This window comes from Rhodnius prolixus, unplaced genomic scaffold, assembly GCF_049639745.1.
Source record: "Rhodnius prolixus isolate KJV_2025 unplaced genomic scaffold, Rpr scaffold_7, whole genome shotgun sequence".
Classification (NCBI taxonomy): domain Eukaryota; kingdom Metazoa; phylum Arthropoda; class Insecta; order Hemiptera; family Reduviidae; genus Rhodnius; species Rhodnius prolixus.
In genome coordinates this window covers 15,170,925-15,191,596 of record NW_027411582.1, presented here as the reverse complement: position 1 = coordinate 15,191,596, position 20,672 = coordinate 15,170,925, and the positions used below count along the sequence as shown (strand labels likewise).

The 20,672-nt window shown below is 30.2% G+C and overlaps 3 protein-coding genes across 4 annotated transcripts; 1 reads left to right on the top strand and 2 right to left on the bottom strand.

Annotated features, from left to right (window-relative positions):
• Positions 1-1,493: 1,493 nt before the first annotated feature.
• LOC141447040 (uncharacterized) lies at positions 1,494-9,783 on the top strand. Its single transcript, XM_074114183.1, has 10 exons — positions 1,494-1,622; positions 2,556-2,725; positions 3,080-3,198; positions 3,300-3,470; positions 3,606-3,810; positions 4,561-4,688; positions 4,815-4,948; positions 5,020-5,164; positions 5,709-5,862; positions 6,435-9,783. Exons 2-10 carry the CDS (start codon positions 2,556-2,558, stop codon positions 9,640-9,642), a joined length of 4,434 nt encoding a protein of 1,477 aa, XP_073970284.1. The 5' UTR covers positions 1,494-1,622; the 3' UTR covers positions 9,643-9,783.
• LOC141447046 (gustatory receptor for sugar taste 43a-like) lies at positions 9,667-15,203 on the bottom strand. 2 transcript variants are annotated; one of them, XM_074114200.1, is made up of 5 exons: positions 13,004-15,203; positions 11,079-11,180; positions 10,931-10,999; positions 10,168-10,257; positions 9,667-10,093 (listed from the first exon to the last, which is right to left on the bottom strand). In XM_074114200.1, exons 2-5 carry the CDS (start codon positions 11,145-11,147, stop codon positions 10,031-10,033), a joined length of 291 nt encoding a protein of 96 aa, XP_073970301.1. In that variant the 5' UTR covers positions 11,148-11,180; positions 13,004-15,203; the 3' UTR covers positions 9,667-10,030. The 2 variants fall into 2 exon arrangements, with proteins under 2 accessions (XP_073970301.1, XP_073970300.1); XM_074114199.1 differs by having other exon boundaries at positions 9,669-10,093; positions 11,079-15,203.
• Positions 15,204-15,336: 133 nt separating this feature from the next.
• On the bottom strand, positions 15,337-19,841 carry LOC141447045 (nucleoplasmin-like protein). Its single transcript, XM_074114198.1, has 6 exons — positions 19,684-19,841; positions 18,956-19,068; positions 18,528-18,747; positions 16,137-16,237; positions 15,916-15,996; positions 15,337-15,822 (listed from the first exon to the last, which is right to left on the bottom strand). The coding sequence occupies exons 1-6, from the start codon at positions 19,703-19,705 to the stop codon at positions 15,817-15,819; spliced, it is 543 nt and encodes a 180-aa protein (XP_073970299.1). The 5' UTR covers positions 19,706-19,841; the 3' UTR covers positions 15,337-15,816.
• Positions 19,842-20,672: the final 831 nt, after the last annotated feature.

The following is a 20,672-nucleotide window of genomic DNA, read 5'->3' as shown; positions in this document are numbered from 1 at the left end:
ATTTATTACATGTTTTTAAAGAGAAAATTGATTAAAGTATGTTAGCTATCCGTCTCCGTTGGATTACAGGATAGAACACGTTCACGTAAAAAGAATGTCCTAAATTTTGCCATAATTGAATCAATGAAAATATGGTTAGATCCGCATTGCAGGATAATGTAGTTGATTTTACCCATCGGAGATTGCTGGTTTATTGTGTCACTGACCGGTTTCAGACTTTCATCCATCATTAGAGGTTGATAGAGGATTCGACTTCACTTATGCTTCCGTCTTCACATTACACTTGTTGAGTCAACCTCTTGATGCATGAAAGTCCACAACGAGTAAGTGATACAAAAAAACAAGCTTCGACGGATAAAGTTGATATATGCTGTTCACCTGGTGCTTTCACATAAACGCTGTAATTTAAATATTACCCCTGAATTCTTAGTCATCAAGTAATTCAGCTACTGCCACTTCTTTAAGGAGTATAAGCAACCGAGAGAAATCAACTTGCAAAGTTACCAGCAAAAGTATTCGTAAGATATCTTCTTCAAAATTAAAATTACATAACTTCTTATCTAAATATTGTTCTAATATTATATGGAAAACAGCGCCCTGTTAATCGCATATAATATGTACATTTATTGATACTAACAAAAGTGTTTTAATAACAATATCTAAATAAAATTGGACATAATTTTTGTTTCTAGCAAGAGTTACTAAGTGTAAAGCTATAGATTTAATTTTAGATAGAAACATAAATATTTTCTAGTATATGTGAAAACGTTTTTTTGAATAATATGATCAGTATTTGAGATGTCCAGATACATTTTTCAAATTAAAGTTTGCAAACATATCGAAGGATAAGGAAAGTGACGATAAAATATTCTGTACAAAATAATATTTGTTTTTGCTAGAAACCTGATTAAAATTGGTATAACATAAAAGTGTAAAATGTTACAATAAAATTTTTACATTAACACTTTTTTGCTACTAGTTTCTTTACTGTGATAACATTAAATTAGGAAGAGATTCTAATTATGTTATTCTAAAGTCTTAGGAATAGCGTAGAAGGTAAAGCATAGATGCAAGTGCATTCAGCATTAATTAGGTGTAATGAAATAAACTATTCATATTGATTCATCCGGAGCAAGAAAAAATGATGGCAAATCTGGGTAAAAAAAAATAAATTTCTTTTCCCAACTGAAATAAATGTTCCAAGATCCGCTAATCTGTAAGAATTCTGAAGTGCAACAATACAGAATGCAACGAAAGAATAACCTTGATTTAATGTATTCCTTTTAAATAAGGTCATTTAGAAGAAGTAAAAAATTAATATTTAAGGAAATAAATAAAAGAAGAAAAAAAAGGTAAACTTGTTCCAAAAATTCTTACTAATAATGCAATAAATAACTAATGTAATAATTGCTATTATATAAATTAAAGTAATAGGCTGTTAACCTAATTGTTTTGCTGACCTATTTTATTTTGTTCAGAAATATGCTAAGGTAAGTAAATTTTCTAAAACACAATATAACAAGTTAGTTTTAAACTTCCTTTAGTAATGTCAGTTCTGTTTTTGATGTGCTATTGTGAAGTGAAATTATTCTAACCAATTGAAAGACTTCAATTCAAATAAGGTACTTTTTTTTAACAAATAATAATAAGGCATCAATTTTCATGAATATTTGATTTAAAAAACAATAGTTCTTTTTCAAACAAAAAGTGTTTTAGGTTCATCTTTGTACACACATAGGGAGGGCATCTATTATCTATGTATATCTAGGGGAATATATCTATTATCATTTAAAAAGTGAATTTTACCTTAATAATTATTTAGTTACTAATTATTCCTTTCTGTTTGTAACATTTGAGAGCAAAAACGTTTTACTACAGTTATTCTAGAACAAACAACAGCAGTTATTTTTAAAGCATCTGGCATTCAATACATTATCACAATATTTTCAACCTTTAGAATAAAAAAAAAAATAAATGTTTCTAACCGTATAAGAAAAAACAAACTCATCCGAAATCCTGCTTACGAAACTACAGACTCATTAACAGCAATTTGTTGTAGCAAAACGGGTTCGAATCCAGCTGCTGGCCGTTACATTTCCTCTTTCTGTGAGGTTCTTACAGCCTACTGTCCAGTAATGGATAATATTAACTGTAACGAGAGAACCCTCGTCGAAGAAGTGTATGAAGGAATCTGAGCCAATAACCTCATATGTTGATGTGTTTTAGATTAAAAAATAAAATAAAATAAATGAAGTTCCTAATCAAAAATATGATATATAGAAAAAGATGTTACCCATTGAAAAATTAATCCTTAAAAAAAAATGTTCCAGCTTAAATAAATATTAGAAAAAAATAACACAAAAAATTTTGAGTTGCTGAAAAGAAAATTTATGAGAAAAGCTGACGGTTTGATTGTACATATCTTTTGTTGTAAACATTGAATCACAATTATTTCAATCTCTTCAAACTCTTCTCCTAAATCTGAATATCTATTCATTAAGAAAAGTACAGCATTCTTGTATTTCGAAAATAATTACATCAAATATATTTTCTAGATGGACTGGAGGTGGTTACTGGTGATAAGTACAATTTACTTTCAACAAGTACACTCTATTCAGGAAATTACAACTCAAATTAATACAAAAAAAATAATTCATTATTTACCAGATAGATTTTTAAGTATGTCTTTAGATCCATTTACTATACTAGCGGCTGGACCCTTAACGTAAGTAATGAAATCATATAATGTACTTTACTAAATAATAACGGTTGGTGGTTGGCAGTAAAACAAAATGGAAATTGCAAAAAAATAAATATTTTTATTCGACTATATTTATGAGTAGCTAGGTTTTAATGTTTAGTGAAAACATTTAATTAAATACCTATATCTACTTTTTTAAATTTCTTTCGTTTAAAAAATTTGGGTGTATTTGATTCCCTGCTCTAGATTTTCAGTAATGTTCATATATTTTTTCTGATACTACTATCTTACAATCTGCTTTACAGATTTTCTAATTCATGTATTTATGCATATAAATAAATCATTTTAATTTTTATCCGTGGAAAATGCTTTTTGTAGGCAAAATTCTTTGAAAATGGCTCAAGGATTGTCACCATGTTTAGTAAGAATTGGTGGTAAAGGTACAAATATTTTACAATTTGGTAAAGAATTTATGAAGGACAACAATACTATATCTGGTAAAAATTTACTTACTTTTTATAAAACATTTAATACTTTTACTGAATCATTAGAGAAAAGAAAAAAATAATTGTCTCTATTTATAAACAATTATTTTTAGAATCACAATGGGACTCTGTTTACAAATTTATCAAAGACGCCGGAATGGATTTAATTTTGAGTTTAAATCCGACACATAAAGTGCAAGGAGTTTGGAATTCACAGAATTCTTTAGAATTGATTTCTTATTCAGCTGAGAAAGATTTTGATTTAGCTTGGCAACTTGGATACGGTAAACTTTAGATTTATTACCAAAATTAGACGTATCTTTTAATACTGAACTCTAGCATATTTGAGTGTATTCTTTGACATTATTTTATTTATTTTAATTAAGAAAAAATCATGCAAACAGTTTTTCTCTCAATAGATATTCAAAGTACAAACGCATCAGGAACAGAAGTAGGCCGTAATTTAGTCAGGTTGAGAAAAATTTTGGATGGATTTCCTAAATATGAAAGAAAAGTAATATTCGGACCGGATATTACATGGATTGATGGTGTTTATCAAATGCCGTTTCTTAAAGATATGTTAGAAGAAGCTGGTGCAATGATTTCTTCATTAATTATACAACCGTAAGTTGACAGCAAATTATAATTTTACTTGTGTGGACTAGCTGAATGGTTAGAGCAAAGATTCCCAAGCGATCCTTAGTTGTAGTCTATCTGCTTGCCTCTAGATTATCTCTTTTTAAAAAGATCTCAAATAAAAGAAGTAGATTTATTAAGTTGGCATTGTTATTTCTAAATAAACACGTTGGACTTTAATATTCATATATTCGCTATAACAGAATAAAAAAGCTTGACGCCACAACTGCTTCACTACTGTCCTATTATGATAATTGTTCCCTAAGAAATGAATTACAAAATAATCAGAATAACATATGTGTATTACGCACAAGATTAATGAAACCTCAAATTCACAACCTCTAGCCTAAGGCATTATTCATAAAGCATAATCATGGATGTGTTGTTGCATCCTCACGGGCAAAGTAACCCTTCTAAGTACTTGAATATTGGGCTTCCCTTGTGTAGAATACATTTTTCTATTTTTAATATTCCTTTAATGGTAGCGAATAACCTGTCTGGTGGTATGAGCAGCTTTATTTCACCTAAAAATGATTCCACATTCGCAGCCCTCGGTCACATGATCTTTTTAACTAGATGATAATTGTGGTTATGCTCAATATGAAACATTATGGTTAGTTACTAAGGCTAACAAAAAAAAATTAATCCTGTAAATGACAGATCCTCCAAAGCCTTCTGTCCAAGGGCTGAATGCGTATTAATTTAGACTTAGTTGCAATGAAATCAATTATTTTTCAGTGACTTTCGCGAAGAAAATGAAGATTCAGCTATAAAAATAAATGCCATCATGTCAGAAATGGATAACGTATGGAACAAAGATAATTCAAAGACAAGTATTGCTGGTGCTAAAAAACCAATATGGTTAGGTGAGTTTTGGTTAAGAATTCAGATTCCATTATCTAATTTTTACTAATATGTTAAAATTAAACTAGCAATCTTTAAGCTAGTATTAACTAGAAACAATGATTGAAATAGAATCAAATTTCTTTTAGCTGAACCTACGCCAAGTAAAGGAACATTCTCTGATGCAATGATACTGATGAAAAGATTAGGTTCTGCAGCAAAATCTGGTTGTCAAGTATTTTTTAGGCAACCAGGAGTTACTGCACTTAAAACTCCAACGCCTGTAAGCATAAAAAAAAATTTTTAAATACTTTATTTATTTGTATAAATAATTATACTTACTTATTATTGTAGGAATTCTGGGCTTCCATGTTGTACAAATCTTTAGTAGGACGTGGAGTATTAGAAACAAAAATAATTTCTAATGATGGAAATGATTTACACATATTTTCGCATTGCATTTCAAACATTTCTCAGCATAAGACTATCATAGATGAAGGTAATTATGTTTTGAATAGAGCTGAGATCTATTTCTATTTAGTAATAGCGAAACCCATATCTATTTTTCAGTAAAAGTAATTTGGCTCATAGATTTGTTGTTCAAGCGGCTTTAATATCAATTTTCTGGGCAAAAATTTATAATGAGAATAATCATTTTAGTTCTTTTATGGCATAGAAAATGAGAATCATAAATGAACCATCTTAAATTATTTCTGTATTTTTTTGTTTTATTTACTGCTATTCTCCCAAGTAGAATATAATAGGGGAATCATTGTTTAGATTAATATATTTTTATTCAAAAATACTTGCACTGCATAAGCAGGAACTATACTCTTCCTTGAACCCATAGTTTGGGATTGAGAACAAGACAAGAGCTTTTGCAGAGGAGGTTCACTTTAGTTTTAGTACCATAACAAACAGTTATTCAACTAAATTAAAACAATGCTTCATATTAAGCTGACTTTTTTACACGTACTCGGCAGAAAACTAATGATAACTTTAAAATTATCAATTTATTTGTGTTTTGATGCACTATTTTGCAGATATGGACTACGATAAAACTGCCGTAACGGTGTTTGGTATAAATGAATCACCAGATCATATTAAAATAAATTTAAAAGCCAGCAACAAAGATGAAGAGATACATTTGTACGCACTGACTTCTGGGAAACAGAAGAAAGTCCACGAATATCCTGAGTGAGTTTAATTTTTAGCAAAAGTAATTTTATAGTAGGTGTTTTATTGCCAATAATTAATTTTTTGTTTTCCAATAATTATTGAGCTCTGAAGTTCAGAATAAACTTCTTTTTTTTTCTCAATAACATCTGCATCATCTATTGATGAAATAATTGCCATAACGAAATCCTTTTAATGTGAGTTATATTAAAACTAATCAACAAAAATTAGTGGTAATATTTACCGAACTCTCAGGCACCAGTCTTACAAATAGTTAAATAATGTTTTGATAAAGTGCCTTCTCTTATTTCTCTCTTTGCAGTTTCAAATAATCCTATGGCTGCAAACTTTGTAACTTTCCTGTTAAAAATAATAGACCATTTTTCCACACGCATCATGACTTATGTACGTGTCGTTTCTAAGAGAAATATACTGTTATCCCTTTGATTCTGCGTGACCCTTAATTTTTTTTTCTGCAAATAGTACCCTGTTGTTATGCCCTTAACTAAACAATCCTTTAATAATAATTAAAGCAATTTTTTTTTAATGAACAAATGCATTTTTTTTCTTCCTAATAAATTATTTTGTTGCAGGCCAACAATGTTAAATGGCCAACAATTGAGAATGACTTCAACTGGAGATTTTCCTTCATTTTCTCCAATAATTCGAAAACCTGGCAAAGATACCATCATCTCAATTCCACCTTTATCTATATTCTTTTTAGTCATGCCAAATATTAAAGCTAGAACATGTACTTCCATACCTTTAATCACAATCGCTCCAGGAATGGAAAATTTGACTAATAATATAAAATTTATATCTAGTGACTCAGAAAGAACTATTTCATTAGAAAAATCTCTTGAAGAGTCTGTTGAAAAGAGTGGTAATGAAAAACGTTCAATAGTAAGTCTTCGAAAGAGGCAAATAAATGATCCACCTTTAAGTAGATTGGATGAAATAACAGAAAAATACCGATCCCTGACTAGATCTTTATTGGCTAGATTTCCCAGAAGGTCCAGGGAAAATCAAAGAAGAAGAGACGAATTGAACAAACAAGATGATCTGCCAGTAAAATATATAACCTTCAATGACAACAGTTGGTTAAATAAATTAAAGGAGACAATAAGTAGCATCAAATTATTAGAGAATAAAAAGGAAGATGCTAGTCAGACATCAGAAGAAAATAGAGCTAAAATAGAAAAATATGCTCCTCTTAAAAGTGCGATTACTGGCACTGGCCATATTCTAAAAGAAGACGATGATAGAATCAATCTAAGATCGAAAAGATCCTCGACTGTAAATCCAGAAATGTACACCACTGAAACCACCAAAGAACAAAAACCAACAACAGGCACAATAGAGATATCGAATTTACCAGACAATGTGATCAACACACTAAAGCAAGTGCAGGTCACTTTCACTAATATGAATGACCCAAAAATATTAGGGGAAATTAATGAAAATAGTGAACCAAAACGTATTAGTGTAAGGCACATTGTTGAAAATAAGCCATTTGAAAAATATTTAGATCAATCAAATACTAATGGTGAAGAAATGTCACAAGCAATTTCTAAAATTGAAATTAAAGAGGATGAAAATACCAAAAATATTGAAACGGTTTTAACAGCTCTAACAGAATCACAAACACCAAATGATGGAACAATTTTAGAACAAGATTCTAGTGCAGAAGAAAATAAAATGAATTCTAGAACATCTGGTGTCCACAACATGGAAGACAAAACAAAAACAATGGATCATATTCAAAAAGTAACACAAGAGATGACAAACGATGGCTCTATACCAGAAGTGATGATGGGGACACCAAAAGAGAAGGTTATAAATAATATTATGATGGATATAATCAAACAAGAAAATAATGAAGAAGTACCAATTATCACTGGCGTGGTAAACGATGAAAATATGAAAACACAAAAAACAAGAAGTTTACCAGTTAGTACTAACAGTAATATTGAAAAAGTTATCATACCGATTGAGGAACAAGGCATGATTGTGTTAGTCGAAGAAAACTTGTCTAACGCTTCTTTAATTGAACTTAAACAGCTTCTAAATTCTAAAGAACAAAGTGAAGGATTAACGCTGGATTCAACATCAAATCCTTATGAATTAGAAGAAGAAATTTCAGCAACAAGTAAAGATGAAATAAAAGCAAAGGTTCCCAGGCAAATAACAGAAGCTGATACAGTAATGTTTGATGACAGCTTAAAATCTGATAAAACAGTAGAAAGTCTTCCCGGATATACAACTGAAGAAGATGTTACCATTAGAAAAGTTGTACCTATTGTAAATTCTACTTTAACCACAGAAACACCTAAAGAAAATCAAAATAGTATAGGGCTAAAAATTCCACTTCTTTCAAAAGATATAAAAATTACAACAGATAACTTATTAGAAGCGGGGAAAGAAAGAATTGAAGCCATTAAGGAAAAGTTGAAAGAAACTCAACAAAAATTAATAAGTATACCGGATGCGGCAACGTTAAACGAAAATCTTAGAAATACAATAAAAAAACGGGAAGAAGAATTGCGTGAACTTTTTAAAAAATTTGATAAAAGAGAAACCAATTTTTCACCATATGAAGGTGCGAGAGGTATTCAGTTTGTAACTTCTGTGCCAGTAAATAGTGAAATGTTATCTGGACATCAATTAGATCCAATAAAGAATAGGCCAAGACGTCTTTCTCAACCAGCTAAAATACACAAACCTGAATATTATGAAGGAAATTTGAGATCTTATCAAAAACCATCAAATCAATATGTAAATCCGCAACATACACCACATAAGCACTACACAGAACCACAAAACATGGAATGTGATAGATGTTCATTAACAAAACCAGAGAATCAATATTTATTTCCACTAGATTCCAAAACTCAAGGCATTGTTTACAATAATAAGATATATCCTGCAAAACTGTTTGGTATGGTTGATGTTTCTGCCCAATCGGAGCCTGCCAACGATGTAAAATACAATGAAAATACAGGTAATTACAAAACAAGAACAGAAGTGCAATATGTTGAAAAGCTTCCAGTGGGGTCGGACACTGACAGATATTCTGCTGATTTCGTGGATGATTATGTTGACCCAGAAGCTGAATATCCTACTGAATATATCTCCGCCGACCAAACTAAGAAAATGACATCTAATTCTCCACAGAAGGAGGTTAATGAGCAGCAACAACCCTACATTCCGGTTGTAATATTAACTCAAAGAGATAAACAGTATCTTCCAAGGACGAAATCAGAGAGGCAAAGAAGATCCATTGAGCTAAACAAGTTTTTCTCCAATTTGCTAGGTATAAATAAGGACGGAGAAATGAACACTAATAAACGTCAACGAAGAAATGCAATGATCAATTCTATAAATGACTTAAAATACAGGTATAAAATGAAAAACAAATTCGATAAAGAATTAAATGAAGCCATGGAACAGAAAAACACTTCACAAGACCAACTAGCAGAAAAGTATTGGAAAAAGGATAAGGGAGAAAAATCAAACGATGATTTAAACATTGGGACATGTAAAGAGATCGGATCTTCAAGTGAAAGCATAATTTTAGAAGATAACAAAATGATTTCGCCACAGAGGGAAGCAAAATTTGAAAAACAAGTATCCGAGAGACATGTTCAAGAAGTGGAAACCACGCAACGTTCGCCAGAAGACAACCAAAAAGAATCAAAAGAAGATGGTACTAAAAGTCATGATATATTTGCTGTGATTAAAGATAAAATAAAAAATGTCATGGGCTATTTTCAACGAATTTTTGAATGGAATAGTGAATAATATTTAAATGTATTTATTAATTGCGTATTATATTTTTTTTAATATAAAGATCATTTCTGTTTTTGTAAACAAATATTTGTAAAAGTAACTTACAATGAAATAAATTTACTTTTTTATTTTCACTTTTTTATCCCTTAAAAAGTAGCTAAACTTTTTTTTCTGTTCCTGCACTATTTCCAGGAACATTGTTAACAACTGTGTGAATACTGTTAATTTTTTAAAATAGATTTAGAAATTTCAGTACATAGTAAATATAGTAATAAAACGTGAGTACAGCTATGAGATGGTACTTCACAAACAAGGGAAAATATAATGTCCAGCTGTTGCATAATTCTCTACAGGATTAAGTGCTATTAAATTTTATTTGTTAATTCTTAACTCTTTGAATTTAGCTGATTTGTGGTCGAAATTGAATAAGTATTACAAGGTACGTAGTTCCTGCTGCTAATGCCTGCGAAACAATGTATTGATCAGAAGTAGAAATTAACTTATACGATTGCAAAGTTTACCAATGTTAGTATTTACAGATGTTATGAGTTGTGTGCTTAGAGTAAATAGGCCGCAAGCTGAAAATCTCATACTACGATTGGACGTGTTTTGCAGAAACAAATTTAACTGAAAAAGAAAATTCATATCAAGTACCTAGTAAATATTTTCATAATTTTTAGTAATAATTTCACATTTTAATATAATTGGACATATTCAGGTAAAATAATCCCTCATTCTGTCAGAGGGGTTCTGTCTTGTAAACGATTTACGGGCAAGGAAATGTGAAATTCGATAGAAGGCAATATTATTGCTAGGGGAAAAGACTTCAGCGTAAAGCTGGTTTGGACCAATACTAACTTGATGAACAACAGTTTGACTGTAATTTTGCAATAGCAAGTGTTACAGACTCAACTAGAACCTTGCTTATTTTTCTATTTATCTGTATTATTTTGCAGATATCACATTTCTTTTGCCCTAAACTTCAGGGCTTTTCTTAGTTTTTAATTTTTTTCTAATGCGTTTTAAATTTGCCATATACATTAGAAAACCTTAATTGCGTTTGGAAACCTGCGTCCTAAGTCGAGTGCTTCAACTCTAAGCCAAGCCCAATATAATTTTTTTAATAAATATTAAATTTTAAAGAAATATTTTTAATAAAAGAAATTTATGACCCTATTCTTGATTAAACTCTTTCAGATAGAGTAAATTTTATTCTGAAACATTATCTTTATAGGAATATTTATATTCGTCGAACAAAATTTAAAAAACTCGCGATAATGTGTATGAAAATCGCTTGTACCTCTTCTTTGATGACATTATCAAAAGATCTTCTGTTTACTGAAGTCACAAGTGATCTCGTTTTAGTTGCCTGAAAAAAAAAAGTTAAGTTTCAATCACTATTTGTCAAAAACAATTGATAAAAAAGGAGATAATACTAGGAAACTTACTTCCTGGCTTGTTTTACAAGAGACAACCGTAGTAACAAGAAATCTGACCAAATAAAATGTTGTCCACATGATTGTATTAGCAGTTTGAACTCCAGAAGTTTTCTTTACATTAATAAAAGAAGCAAATAAGGCAAAATAAACGTTCAAAAGTATTTTAATAAAACAACCGGCAACAGAGCACAATAGTTGTAATTGATACATGTCATTTAAATCTTCTATAAGATCACATAACTTTTTATTACATTCATGAGCTAGTTCTATTTTTCGAATGGTTAAACGTTCTTTTACACTCCATTTTTTGTGGCTAAAAAAAAAATTTAGATGAGTGTTTATTATGGCTCTTTAATTTTTGTGTTTTGAAAAAATTTCATTTCCATTGAATTTACTTCATTTAAATTCGTAATCACGATAACCATATAATTCTGTTTACTATTATACAATTTTACAAACGCACACCCAAATTTCTAAAATCTATCAGGGGCTTTCACTATCAAATTGATAAAATCTTATAAAAAAAAAATTCAAACCATAACAGCGTAAACTTCTTTTCGTAGAAATAAAATATTTGTTACCTTATATGATTAAATGCATTAAACATTTCATTCTGTGTGGAATGCCTCTGAAGAAAATCATTGATAGCTTTGAATCTAATATGAAGACAGAGGGCCCAATTCAAAAACTGAATTTCAACCGAATAATTTGAAGCATCACAAAAAAGTAATAATGTACTCCAAACTTGTGGCCAAAATTTTCCTTGCGAATAAACTGTACAAAGATAAATAGTAAACACTGGAACGCTCAATATACTAAAATACATTGTAAGCGTTAATGATATAAATAGATTCAATTTTGGTCTCAATTTCATAAATGGAACTAATCCTCTATCAATGTCAGTTAAATGTGAAATAAATACTGGAAGTTTATCAGTTACATATATCAAGCCGACCCACAAAGAACCTAAGCACATAAATATATTTATCAAAGGATTTATAACTCTCATTGCAATTATCTGTGCAGAAGTTTGATTTCTAATAAAATTAACATAAGTGCTCACATTTGAAACAGCCTTTGGTACGACTACCGGATTAACAGCGGAGATTTTTGTTTCTACAACAACCCAAGGAGTAGCTACACCATGAACAATTACACACGCAAAAAGAAACCAAGAATACATCAGTTTATACTTTGAAAGTTTCAAATGTGTTACAGGTTTATAATAAAAATATAAAGGCATAGTTCCAAATATAACTGAAAGATAAAATAATGGCTTAAATGAATCATACAGACTATGTAAAAGCATATCTTAAAATGAAAGTACAAACGTTCCCAAATATTTCGGCTTTATTAAATGAAGCCCTCGTTATTTCCAACAATGATGTCTAATAGCGTTATTATTGCAACAAAAGACACCAATAAGTATAAAAAAAACAGCCAATTTTCATAGAATAAAGAGATGTATTTGTTTATTATTACAATAAAAAGCTCCTAAGAATAAATAATTTACACCGCTCCTTCATTAATTCTATCAAATACACAAATTTAAATAATTTCTTTGCACCGTTCTGAATTTAGACCGTTCTCGAATAATTATTAAGTAAAATAGTTTAAAAGTAAACCATTATTATTTAAGGCAAACTTAAGACATTGAGTTGTGGTCAGAAAAATCTAACCTGGGTTTCTAGGGAAAACTCAGATTTTTCACATCAGTAGAACTAAAATTGTCAGAGTCCTAATTCTTAAATTTTTTTCAACCCCCATATTTTTTGAACAAATTTTTATAATTATATTAATTCTAATATTATTCAGTTTGTAATGTTTATAGATTTTGGAGGAATGTTTCATAATGTTAAGAATATTAGATAAAATAAAGCAGTTTTCAAGAAAATAATAAGTGGTAAACATCAGATCAAATACGTGTTTGGTACCTGTTCGTTGAACTCAGCAACCAATTTAGAGATTTCTACAATAAAGATACGGCTATAGGCGCACCAAGGTTGGTTTTAAAGTTTCTAAATCTCCTTAGAATATATGTGCAAAAATTGACGTTTTCCAATATTAAAAATTAATGTAATTGTATGCTTACATTATTTAGCTCTAAAATAAAATTAATGGCTTAACTCTCCTACATTCTGCATAGAAATATGAATCCACCTATTTTATCTGCATTTTATTCAAAGTTCTCTAATCTAAAAATTAAACTAAGTTTAAATTACATTCCTTGTGGCTTAGACAGTCAGACTTTACCACTGCTACCTAGGAATTTTTCGTGGCGCCCTCAAGATGAGCAAATCTTCATCCCTATCTGTTTGATTAAATGAAAGAGTCTGAACAGTAACTGTTTGGTGTTGCTTGAAGACACTGAGTTTTTTTTTAGTCTGAAAACTCTTTTGTTATGCATGCACTTCACATTTAATGAAATCCGCAAAAAGGTTAGTTTCTTTTTCTTGCTATACGTATGATGCATTCGTTTACTCTGTCTGCCAGGGTCCTGTCGAGAGACTTATACTGCTCGTGATAGTAAACTCAACAGACGGACTATCATGAACTTCAGTTTTCACCCGCCATTGCTACAATTTTGTTGTGCTATTCCGTCGTTCAGTTGGTTGCACTATTGTTGCATTTTATTAGCTGTAAATGGCTCAGGTTCATGGCGAGGATGTTGGACATGATGATAGCCGTCACATCACGCTTTTGTCCCAAAATACCTTACCCAGAAATATGTACAAAATAAATAGAGGCTACTGCACATTCACTGCCTTCGTAGGTCTGTAAAGCTGCATATTCACCTAGAATTCTACTACTCTAGGTTTGTTTTCCTGCCCTTATCTACTAAGAATATACACCATGATTGCAGTACAATGAGTTCTATGTTTTCTTAGGCTTTCACCATACATTAGCGCCTTACCTCCATGCTGCCTCATCTGCAATCCTGAAGACGCCTAAGAACCTCCCAGAATCATGAGTTTAATGCATTTGTTTATGATTATTTTGAAGATAATAATAATCTTCGATATTATCGAATCTATATTGTAAACATATTCTCAAAAGCAATTGTCTTATTTGAAAGAACCATTTCGTACTCAGAATGCAACTTTTTAATAATCACTCCCTCCACAAAAAAAACTTTTGTTTGTTCATATTTACCTCCAAGTCAGAAAACGCCACAACTACCTCTAAATGGTACAACGTACCCCGGACGTTTTAGCACTGCTGTTAATTATTGTAAATACTAGAAAAGTATTCTTATTGGCAGCACACAAAACTCATCCTTGAGGTGCCAGATATATGTCCAGGTGTAACTTTTTCAAGGAGTTTTTTAAAACTCCACCGAAAAACAAAAAATCCACTTTCTGGCATTTTATTTTCCACCGTGTACGATCATAAGTGTATTCTTTCAAATTTCTACATTAGTTAACGCATTCTTTTAAATATTGGGCTCGTGCTAAATTTCCAACATTTGAGTTTTTGCAGGAAAAACATGTTTCCAAGATCCATTGGGTACGAACTTAGAATAATTAAAACTGTTTCTACAGTTTGTTCGAATAGCACCGCACGAAAGTTTTTGTTCGCGCTTACCATTTCCGGCTGTTACCAGTAACAGCTGCAGGAAACCGCTGAATAAAAATTATTAAATTAAAAGAAATAAAGTAGAATTAACTAAACATTGGTTAGCGTACTGGACTCCCACACGGAGGTCCTAGGTTCAAATCCAGCTGCTGACCCTTAGATTTTCTCTTCCTAGGAGCTTCTTACAGCTGACTGTCCGGTTATGGACAGTGTTGTCTTTAACGAGAGAACACTGTCCGGAGGCCGGCAGTGCACTGAAAAAAGCTCCGGGCGCCAATAACCTGAGATGTTGACGCGCCTTAAATCATTAAAAAAAAAAAAAAAAATTCTTTTGCCTTTCTGATATAAGAAGACGTTTAGCCCGAACAATTTTTAAAAATTTCTTGAACAAAAATTTATAGAACTTATTCAACAAAACTCTTTGCAGTTTTATTACCATCTGAACTGCATGATGCACAACAAAACTGCATTGCTTTATGAAGACCGAAACTCCCACTATGTGTACAAAATAAAGACGAAGAGGTTACTTACTAAATCCCACTAAGTCATTTTATATATATAAAAGGAATCCTAATTCTAGAAATGTTTATAAGATTTGAGGTAGCTTAAATTCACTTCTGGTTTGAAAACTCTTAATAAATTATTAACAAAAAGTTGTTCATTAAAAAAAAAAAAAAATAATACAAAAAAATTAAAAAGGAAAAAATACATGTATTAATTTAATGTGGATAATTGTGTAATTCGCTACAAATATTTTGTAGTTTTAAAAAACACTATTGTTTTAACTTTTTAGTAGACGATACAAATTACAAATATACAGATAAATTTACATTATAAGAAATACATAACATAATAAAAAAAAATGAAACAAAAAAAAAATACAATCTAAAAAAAGTATTCAGCAAACATATAAGTGGAGGAAACAAGAGTGTAACTGAAATAGTAATTTGTAAATTATAAAAGAAAAAAAATAATATTTATATAGGTACGACTTTTTTTTTCTTTTTTTTTTTTTTTAAATAAAAAAAAGGGAGTTTATAATGTGGTAGGCAAATGATTTGTTTTCCAAATGATAGTAATGTAGGTGACACCACCAATCAGGGATTGAGTCGTCGTTTACCATCACTTGTCAGTCTAAAATTAATTTAGCAATGATGGATTTTTTTTTTTTTTACTTCTGTGAACAGAAAAATTATATAAAAAATTTGTAAATTATTTTTTGGAAAAACTAAAATAATTTAAATCAATTTATGTGTGATGGTATACTCGCCTCATCTACCTTGGCTTTCTTCCCTTTGTTTTTGTTTGTGGTTGAATTAGCTTGTGCAAGCTTACGCTTCTTATCGTCAACCTAAAAGAAATTGATTTCATAATTTTTCTTTATTTATTTTATGTTTTCAATTTCTTTTTCTTTTTTTTTATTTAAATTTGAATTTACATAGTTCTATTAAATAATTTTAAGCCATTTTGTTTTTTAAGTATGCGCCTTACATTATTCCTTTCTGGACTCTCTTCTAAATCCTCCATTTCTTCTTCATCTAATTCATCTTCCAAATCTTCTTCGTCATCATCGTCACCTACTAATTCACCAGCTTTTTTTTTTTTTTTTAAAAAAAAAAAAAAAGAAAGAAAAAGTTATTAAAATTAAAATAAAACAATAAATATAGTATAGTTACCAATAGAGATTGGCATTTATACTGTTAAAACAAGTGCAAGCAGAAATACTAATCTAGACAGCCTACACTAAGGGCTTAACGACAACTTTAAAATTAGAAGTATTGTTTACTTTGAATAAATCTGCAAGTACGGATACACCACGCAACTTTCTTTACTTAAAAGATTGATTTTTACTAGTTGGAAGCAGCTGTTACATTTACACAAAGTCCATCGTAAAAAAATGATACTGTTGAAGAAACTCACTACAATAGTTCTGGATCAAAGATTCAACCGAAGTGAAGGTAAAACTTGTTATAACTTTGTCATAATTTGAATCAAGGAATTAGAACGAAATTTTAGTCTTGGATTCTTCTTACAGAGAAATTCGAGAGCTCCAATTACACATATTTATTAAAACTAATAAACAACTACATGTAATAAAATTATGTCTAAATTATTATAATTGGATGAATTCACTTTGAGCTATTGTACTTTTATAATCAAATAATAAGTAAAGAATTTTCTCTTAAAATTTGGTAAACCACAACACTTCACTAGCACGCAATTGAAAAAATTACAATTTTACCACCAGATCATTGGGCGATGGAAAAAGTGAAGAGAAAGGAGTATCTTCTTATGCTCCTAAGAAGCGACCAAAGATCGATCTTACAGGGTGCTTAGAGAATGATCATTCCCAATGTGCCAGCATTAAAAATATTGTATTTATTGATTGAATTATTGGTTATTGATATGATGCACAATTTTTACGAATAACGAAAACAAACAAAATTAAAATAAATGAAGGGACTGATAGTAAATTCAATTCTCAAGTTAATCGTCAACTAAAATAATATTTCTTATTATTCTTAAGACTTTGCTTCGCATTAGGCTATATTATTCATGGTTCCATGAAATATTAATCCATGGTTCTGAAAATTAAATAAAGAACCTATACAAGATTGCTTAAGTCTTTATATGTGCTTAAAGTAAAGAATAACAAGTATCTCTACAAGGACGAACTCAATTTTTTTTTATTGATTTAATGGATGATACATATAAAAAAATCTAATAATATTTATCCTTTACATTCTGATTTAGAGAAATCTGTAAATCAAAAGTGTTGCACTTAAAAATTGTTTTCTAAGCTAGCAATTTTTAACGTAATGTTTACGATTTATAACACGATGAAAAGTGTTTATAATACTAAAAACTATTCCAAGGCCTTCACAATTTTTAAATAACGATTAACGCCTTTCATTTACTTACATAATATATAATATCGTATCATGAACAATGATACGATATTTTACCGGTTCCTTAATCCCTATAATTATTTCCGAAATGAATTACTTTCAATCATATTAAGAATTGTAAAAATGGTTGTGATTCGATTTGTCAAGGAAGAATGTTTTTTCGTCACGCATTTTCAAAAACCATCACAGGTTGATTCGTTACTTTAGAGTATTTTCTGACTTCGTTGATACACTCAGTACCATAAACTTGCTGACTTATTAGTATGTGTCAGGATCACTGTGTAAGACAAATTCTCTACATCTTAAGACTAAGACAATACGTAAATATCAACAATGAAAAAATGCAGGTTATATCGAAGAAAATCCAACCAGCACTGTGGATCCAACCACCTTTTTAATACATATATTAAAAGAATTATATCTTTGTGTAGAGTAAACTAAAGTATTTACGCGTCTCTCCGCTTGGAATCAAAAGTTAACCCACATACCAATCGATCTATTTATCTGGGATCTGTAATTTACCTCCACGCCCCCTGCCGGTCTTTACGATCCCCTACTGCTCTGTATAGTCTGGCCCCCACTCTGCAAAAGGGTTAGTTCAGCAACTAAAGGAACAGAAGCAACGAAACCTGCTTTCTATCGAACTCGGAAACATTTAAATTTCGGTTTGTGTACATATACTATTTACTGTTTACGGAATAGTGTTTCTAGAACAATCTTGGTGAAGCACCCTCAAGAGTCTATAATTCACAAATCGTTCAGCATGTGAAATGAAATACTAATACTTGAATAATTAAACCAAAAGAAAATTCCTTTAAAAAAATACCTTTCAACAATGTTTTACTAAAAACTTACTGTTATGAGACGAAATGTAAACAATGCTAATTTTAATTATTTAAGAAAATAAAATTTTCCTGAGTTGGACATAAATTTTTGTCCAAATAGTAAAAAAAAAAAATTCTTTGAAACTTACTTCCAACTGTGTGATTTCCAAGCAGGTATACTGGTCCTGAACCTTTGGACAGGTGGAATGTGACGGGTGGATCTGGAAATAAGAGATCCAAAACTGCTTGGGATTGTGCCCCTCCGCCTTTCATAACTGCTATAGGAAATTTTACGTCAGATTTATAACCCATTGCTTCTACTTCCACGACATTTACTTCACCTTCTTTGGCTTCAGGACCGAGTACAATCTATTTTCGAAAAAAAAAAAAAGGAGATATTATTTCTCTAGGAATATTAATGGACTTATAAAACAAAATTAATACAATATAAATCAGATTTTATTATTAATAACGTCATTTTAATAATCAGCCGCAAATTACCCAAAATAAAATAAATCATCATTTAGGTGTTTAAAATTAACAATTATATGTGACAGAAATAAGGTTTTCTTCTAACCTGTTTCACAAGTAAAGTATGTTCACCTCGTAGACCCGGCGACTCAAACTTGTCGCTTGCTTTCATGTCTGGATCCCATACTTCTTTGTATTTGCTCTTGTCTAAAGTCAAACCTACAATTAAAAAAAAAGTACATATATATACATATATACACACGCTTGGAAACAGTTATAATGATTCACTAACAACAAAAAATACAATAGTATTAACCTAAAAAGTGTCTAAAGTAAATTAAGTAAAATTTTATACCAAGATTTTAAAATATAAATGCAGCAATCATGAAATATAAATGTTCATCTACTTGAACAATAACTGAATAAAATCTTTAACAAAACATAATATGAAACAACTTAATTTAGTTATACATAGTTATATAAATTCACCGATCGAATTATTGAGCTTGGGGCCACGGACGCATGGCGGCATACAAGCACTTGTTTTGTGTGTACAAGCCCACGCTAATAAAAACGTTCTCATAAACAAACAATTATTACGAATAAAACACGATATTAGCATGGAAACTGCAATTTTTCGTATAATTATGAGCAAAAAATAATAAATACATACACACTTCTAAGAACATTCATAAAAATGTCTCTTATTACATATAGGAGAATTCATTGCACAACTCAAGTTCATTACAGCTAATATTCAACTAATACTTATAAAAAGCTTCCTAAATAATGCAATTTAGGAAATTAAGTTAATAATCAGACATAAATATTTACCCCAAAAATAATCTTCGGTCATGATGGTTAAAAAATAAATGGATTATATCAGAAGAGCCGACCAACTCAGTACACCGGCACTAAAATGGCGTAGAAAGGCTTGAACAAGTTTGGTGGAAGAACAAAAAGGAATAGGGAGAGGGAAAAGTAGCTGTACAGTAATGTCCTTGAACGTACAGCGCAAACTCACCTAAATTTCCCTGATAAGTTCTTTTAATACATTAAAAATATTTAAAATATAAATTATTATTGAGTATTATGTGAGAATTTTATTTGGAATAAAAAGAATAATATTAGGATCAGTTGAAAATAACAGTAGCTAAACTAAATTAAGATAAATAAAATAGTGTTACCGAAGTTTGGAACAAAGAAATATTGCTTTTGAGCGTTTTAGTAGAGTATTTAATATTTCACCTCCATTGGATAGTTTAATAAAACCGTAAAACATAGTACCAATAGATAAAATTAATTTATCAATTGCTTAAAAAAAAGAAAAGATAAAAGCATTTCGTTTACTTCAGGAAGCACGCATGCGTTGTTATAATTTTCATAAATGCTTCCTTACAAAAATTCTGATGTGAACGCTGACAGCGTTCATAAATTATTACAATTAAAATTTCTTCAATTTTATTAAAAATGTGTTTAATATTGTACACAATGTGTAAAAATTCGTTACACTAATGTTTTGTGGGAATTGGAAGATCAATTTTCCGGATATTTATGAAATTATGATTTTTCTGGATGGGATGAATGTGTTTAGATCCACACACTGCATCTACAACATTGTCATAGCAAAGATCTATCACTCTCTTCCTCCGAACTTTTGAAAACAGTTCACTGTGCACTTGTGGTTTGCTCGTTAACTTCAAAATTTCTATTATACAATAGTTTTTGAAGTAATTTAAAATGATATCATTAATGAGCCGTACATTGTTCTGCGTGCCACTTCAGAAAGTTGTTGCGCTTTAGTTCCCAGAAATTCGAAGTTC

What these genes read in the sequence shown, in the direction of transcription:
- LOC141447045 (XM_074114198.1), bottom strand. Translation starts at nt 19,705, where the DNA reads ATGACCGAAGATTATTTTTGGG. An exon ending in ATACTTTACTTGTGAAACAG is followed by an intron (nt 18,748 to 18,955) that starts GTTAGAAGAAAA and finishes TTTCGAAAATAG; the next exon opens with ATTGTACTCGGTCCTGAAGC. An exon ending in AGAGTCCAGAAAGGAATAAT is followed by an intron (nt 15,997 to 16,136) that starts GTAAGGCGCATA and finishes AATTTCTTTTAG; the next exon opens with GTTGACGATAAGAAGCGTAA.
- LOC141447046 (XM_074114199.1), bottom strand. Translation starts at nt 11,279, where the DNA reads ATGTATCAATTACAACTATTGTGCTCTGTTGCCGGTTGTTTTATTAAA. An exon ending in ATAATGTCATCAAAGAAGAG is followed by an intron (nt 10,258 to 10,930) that starts GTACAAGCGATT and finishes TTTCTTTTTCAG; the next exon opens with TTAAATTTGTTTCTGCAAAA. An exon ending in GCACACAACTCATAACATCT is followed by an intron (nt 10,094 to 10,167) that starts GTAAATACTAAC and finishes ATTGTTTCGCAG; the next exon opens with GCATTAGCAGCAGGAACTAC.
- LOC141447040 (XM_074114183.1), top strand. Translation starts at nt 2,556, where the DNA reads ATGGACTGGAGGTGGTTACTGGTGATAAGTACAATTTACTTTCAACAA. An exon ending in TAAAAAACCAATATGGTTAG is followed by an intron (nt 4,689 to 4,814) that starts GTGAGTTTTGGT and finishes AATTTCTTTTAG; the next exon opens with CTGAACCTACGCCAAGTAAA. An exon ending in CACTTAAAACTCCAACGCCT is followed by an intron (nt 4,949 to 5,019) that starts GTAAGCATAAAA and finishes TTATTATTGTAG; the next exon opens with GAATTCTGGGCTTCCATGTT.